We start from the raw sequence: 5566 nt of genomic DNA, 5'->3' as shown, positions 1-5566 counted from the left end.
AGTAAAGACCCTTGTCCAGAGTATAATAGTAAAGTTTGTGCCTCATGCTTCATTCACATGCTTCACTATATTTTATAAAAGTTCAATTTTTTTTTTTTACTAAAGATTTTGAACAGATATTACGACAGCTTTTTCCTCAATCCACGAACTTTTTATTTTTTATGATGAAAGAACGTTATAACTTTACCAGGTTAACATAGATTTACTTAAAACTGGTCCCCGATTGTATTGGTGTTTATTTGTCCCCACAATGCAATGTTTTTTAATATAAATTATAACCAAGTCATATATTTTGTATTGGTAACATAGAACACTATTATTGTTCTTAATGTTCTAAAAATTATTGTTCAACATCAGAGAAGATGTTGGTCCTCTCATCATCATTTGTAAATAACCTACATTGGTGTGTAACTGCATAAAATAGCAATTTGACCTTTTCCACTATTAGTCTTAAAATGTGTTCAGTTCAGAAACTCTGGTCATTTTCTAAGGGACTGCTACTTGAAGGGGCAATGTAACCAACAGACAATATACCCAGTAAAGTTGATAGTTTAGTTTGTTTGTGCTTGCTTCTCAAGCCACATTCCCCCATTTTAAAATGGTTTCACTATTTAAGTTGTCTTCAGAGTTTTGAACTTGTTTGATACAAAGGAATTGAATATTTTAAAAATAATTTATGTACTTGAAATGTATATCCACCATTATTAGCCTAAAATTTTGCTCCATTTTGTGGTCTTTTGCATAATATTTGAAGACACTAAGTGGTGATCTCTGTTATGAAGCTGCTATGGAAAACTAAGAATTCTTTTTTAAAAGGAAAAAAATTTAAGAGTATAAAGCAACGATTATACTGTTAGCATTATATTTAAAGTAGATCAAAATTTTGGACCTATTTGTTAGACTTCTAAAGTGGCATTATTTTAAAAATATACCTTACTAGGTTATTCAATTAGCTATGTGTCAACTAAAAAAACTATGATTTCGAGTTTTAACTTTTCCAGTGTATTTCAATATCCTTGAATTTAAAGCTTAGCTAATATAATGTGACTTTTAATTTGATAAGCAAGGTCCCAACCAAAAGTGTTCATTTTTATCTGAGAGAAAACAGAGGAAAAATATTAAAATTATACATATTTGTACATAAATATATTTTTGTTTTATTTGGTTATGTGAACAGTGTGGATTCTAGTGTCACTGGTCATCTTCGTAAATCAAGTTATAACAAATTTGAAACTTAGCAGCTGCTACATCATTCAAGATATACTCTGTCAATGTACTGAATGTTAGCTAACGAAATCCTCACCAAAACTATGACTCGTTAAGGCCTCCTGTAAAACCACAGGCCTCTACGTAGTATATCTATTCTGATTGCTGGCATTTAAAAGCTTTTTGCTTTTCTGGTACCGTAATATTAAGTAAGATCAATTTTGGAGATAAATGTAATTTATTAATAAATATTCAGCAGTAATTTATTAATAAATATTAATAAATGGTAGCAGATCCCAGTGCCTGCCTCTCTAGAACCTAAACCTAGTGCATGAGTCTCAGTCCCACACCTAATCTTTCTTTGCTCTCTGAAATAAGAGTTTAGATTTCCTGGAAAATAATGTAGAAAAATTTTAATTGACCTATCAAATATTTTTTAATAAATTTCAAAAAATATGGGTTGAGATGCATTTTAAACCTATAGCACTATCTGATAGAACTTTTTGCAGCAATGGAAATGATCTATATCTGCATTGTTCAATATGGTAGCCATAATTAGTGTCTACCTTGAAACACAGCTGGTGTGACTTTAGAACCGAATTTTACATTTTATTTAATTTAAATATTTATGTGACTAGTGGCTATCCTATTGGACAGTATAGTGGTAGAACATCCCTTAAATCTGATATATGTGCCCTCAATGGCATTTAAGGTATCTTCATTATTTGAAACAAAATAGACCATAATACAGTAATTTTTTTAAAAAAAATCTATAAATGTAGATGTAATGGTAGATACCTTCCCAACATTCTAAAGCATTCTAGATTTATTAAAGGGGGAAAAAAAAAAAACAGCCCAATAATAAATTTAATCTTGGCTCTTGGCTTTTACGTAAAAAAATGGATGTAAAATTTAATATCCCTCAAAGATGTGTGTTTTGACTTTTCAGAATTTTAAAGTACATAATAAAATTTTATTTTCTAAACCTTTAATTTTGTTGGCTGATGAAGAAAATTCTAAAAAATTTCAAATAGTCATGGACAAAATGCAAAACTGACTCCTCACAAATGGTTTCTCCTAAAACCCTAGGGCAATAAGAGAATTAATTTCTCCTTCACTATCCTGAACATGTACTATTTAAAAATCTCCCATGGTTGTACATGTTTTTGAGCTATTAATTATTATAGTATCTTCTTTTCTGAAGGGTTAGAGATACTTACTGTCTGACCACTCCATCTTTTATAGAGGGACACATCACCCTCTGAAAGCATTTTCCCCTTTAAAAGTCATTTCAATTGCATTTAAGAAACATCCATTACCATCCTTCCAGGGAATGTTATTTTTCACTGGATGTTACAATAACATTAATCATCTTTGCCTATCAAGAAACAGGCTTGATTAAATCAGTCAAGGGTATTAAATTCCAGCTTTACTCATTCTGGTGACCATACGGAGACTGAGTTGAGGAAGAATTTGTGAAAGTATCATTTGGTTAAAATTGTATGCCTGTCCCTTTAAATCTAAAAAAAAATCCTTTCAGAAGCTGTAGAGAGAAGGTGCTAGAACTGTGTACGATCATGACTGGAAAGCAGGATCCCTCAGTGACTGCCGAATCTTCCCAGCACAAGATAGAGAGGCAGTTCAGCACAAGCCTACACTGGTTCTAGGCAGAACGATGATCCTACCGACCAGATCTCAAATAAAATTAAATTGAGAAAGCAGATCTTTCAAGGGAATGAGGCGGAGGCTCGCTTTTATGTTAAAAGCAACCAGCATCCTCCTTGCTAGACATGGACATGACATTTTTAAAGGAATTATTTGGTTACAGCGTTTTAAACAAACTGTTCTAAGGAGTCTGTACATTGCATTGTTTTTTCTATTCTTTTTTTCTTTTGCATATATGTAATTCTGGAGGTAAAGAAAAAGCCTGCCAGGGATTCAGAAGGCATCCCACTAGCGATCAGCTGACATTCCTAACTGAAGGCTGCAATGTGTTGCTTATTCATTTTGTACCGTGGGAGCTGCGGGGACTAGCAGAGAGCTAAACTATGCATTTCAAACAGCAGTGCTTGTGCAGAAAGAGGGGTGAGAGAGAGGCAGCCGGCGAGGAAAGAGCACAGCTGGACTTTCTCCTTGTTTTTATCCATTTCTGCAGGATCATGTATTCATAAGGGATGAGGCGGGCCACGGCGATCCCAGGCCTGAGCCGCGGCCTACCCAGTCAGTTCAGAGCCAGGCCCTCCACTACCGGAACAGAGAGCGCTTTGCCACGATCAAATCAGCATCTTTGGTAAGCAAACACCCCTCTACTCACCTTCCCTTCCTTCCCCTCCTCCCCATCTGGCAGCCTCTCGCCCTCCCTGAGCCTCTCTCGGCTTCATGGATGGGAGGAAAGGAGTCAAGAATGTTTTCTCCCTCCTAATAATTTTATTCATTTTAGAAAAAAATCTGTTGGCATAGCAACCTGATCTCAGATATTTTAGCATTGTCTACGGCATGGAAAAAAAAAAAACCTTTGTGTGTGTGTGTGTGTGTGTGTGTGTGTGTGTATTTATATATGCTGTATGTGCAAAATAAAAGGCCTTTAAGATGAAGTTGCTAACATATCCAATATTTTAAAAGCTGTTTATCTTTTCATTAAAATAATAATGCTAAAAAATATTTTTAAGATATTTGATGTATGTGTATGCAGGGCACTATGCTTCTTTTTGTATAGATTCATGTGTATCTATAATGTATACACACACATCAAAAGATAAAACACAATTTTTAAAAATAGACGGTTGCTGACTACTGTATATAATTGTAGAAAATAAGCTGCTTGCTTCCCAGGGATGGATTGCTGGTCCGTTCTGGTTCATTCATTTATTTATTGCAACAATGGTAGTGGCTGCACTTCCCCATTTAACCCCTGAAGAATTTCCTGGCACCAATAAAGCAAGAAGGGCTTTGCAGGAGAGGATAGGGATGGTCGTGGAAGAAAAGATGCTGTAGGATCCTTCAGCATTTTTACTATTGCAAATGTGATTGCTGGATGCCCTTGTAGTAGCAAAAGGGGTGTGTGCTGGAAGAGTTAGTTTTCATGCCTCCTCCCCTTGGTCCCCAGCGCGTGCGCGCTCTCACACTCACACACTCACACACACACGCGCACACACACACACTCACATCGTTTCATCCTTGGCACTCTAAACTCTCTTTAATCTTTTGCTTCTGAATCTCGCTTCTCGGCCAAAAAATTATTGAAATATGAGTTGTTTTGCCCAAATTGATGTTAGAGGTTACATGTGCAGGAAGAGTTAGTATACACTGCTTAGCTATTACATTTAGAACCTATGATGACATCATCCAAGGCCGACCCAGAAATGATTATTTTTCTTGTCCTATTTTTTAAACCTGATTTCCTCTTTTATTTCTCAAGTCTTTTAAAGGCTTCGATTATCTTTGGAATTGATAACGGATTATAATCTTTAAAAACCCAAATATAAAGAAAATGGAAGTTAAAGCACCTACACATTGCTATACCTGCTGCTGTCTAAAAGCGAGCAATTTAATGTAGACTGCTTATAAATAATAAGCCTGCCTTTAAGTTCCTTTGTATAGAAGTTTCTTGTAATCTCTTTAATGGGCAATTTTTCATTTTAAAAAAATGCTATACTGTGTAATGGAGATCTTAAAATGTCCACTATGTATTTGCTAGTGATTGCTGGGCACTTAAAAAACATGCCTGTGAGTCAAAAATAAAGCATGCAACATTAAATAAAACGTATCTTCATGCCATGATATCTGACAAAAGAAACATGGTATTTATGGAATATTACTACCTATCACTGACTCTTGTGAGACTTGTAACCATATTGAATTGAGAGGAGAAAAGATGAACAACCACAGAGTCAGAGCACCATGAGCAGGTTGTGCATGTGAAGCGACGTTATACCAAGTGGATTTTCCCCCTCTGGGGCTGGTTCTCTTCTTTTCTCATTTGCCACACCCTCATTCCCACATCATATATTCATGACCTCTCCTGCCTCCCAGTAAGATATTACTACTGCCATGCCAGAATGATCTCACTTTTGCATTTGTGAACTCACCCAGAGCCACTCTGTGTGCATATCAGCCATCACAGTCTTCCTCTCTGTGGATAATGAAAGCAGCTTCCCTACTAGGCCACCTCAGGCGTCTGGGCAAAGTCCTCAGGAACCCCTCTGAATCCTACGGGCTTCATAGTGCCCATCCAGAGAACAGCTGGCATCTGTCTCTCTCATGGACTTTTGATTTGCTAAAAGGCCCCTGCCCCTATATTAAGTTAAAAACAGAGTAGCCGATAGGCTGTCGCTGTAGCCACAAAATAATATATATATTT

At 36.0% G+C, this 5566-nt stretch overlaps 1 protein-coding gene across 2 annotated transcripts in view; it reads left to right on the top strand.

The window, feature by feature from the left end:
• TAOK3 (TAO kinase 3) overlaps positions 1–5566 on the top strand; it is a 143872-nt gene that overhangs the window by 110351 nt on the left and 27955 nt on the right. For both annotated transcript variants that reach the window (XM_025044496.1, XM_006908598.3), the window contains one exon: positions 3362–3496. In XM_025044496.1, the coding sequence (XP_024900264.1) occupies positions 3362–3496 (135 nt within the window). The remainder of the gene's footprint in view (positions 1–3361; positions 3497–5566) is intronic.

This window comes from Pteropus alecto, unplaced genomic scaffold, assembly GCF_000325575.1.
Source record: "Pteropus alecto unplaced genomic scaffold, ASM32557v1 scaffold113, whole genome shotgun sequence".
In the NCBI taxonomy this organism is placed as follows: Eukaryota; Metazoa; Chordata; class Mammalia; order Chiroptera; family Pteropodidae; genus Pteropus; species Pteropus alecto.
This window is presented reverse-complemented; position numbering and strand designations above follow the sequence as displayed.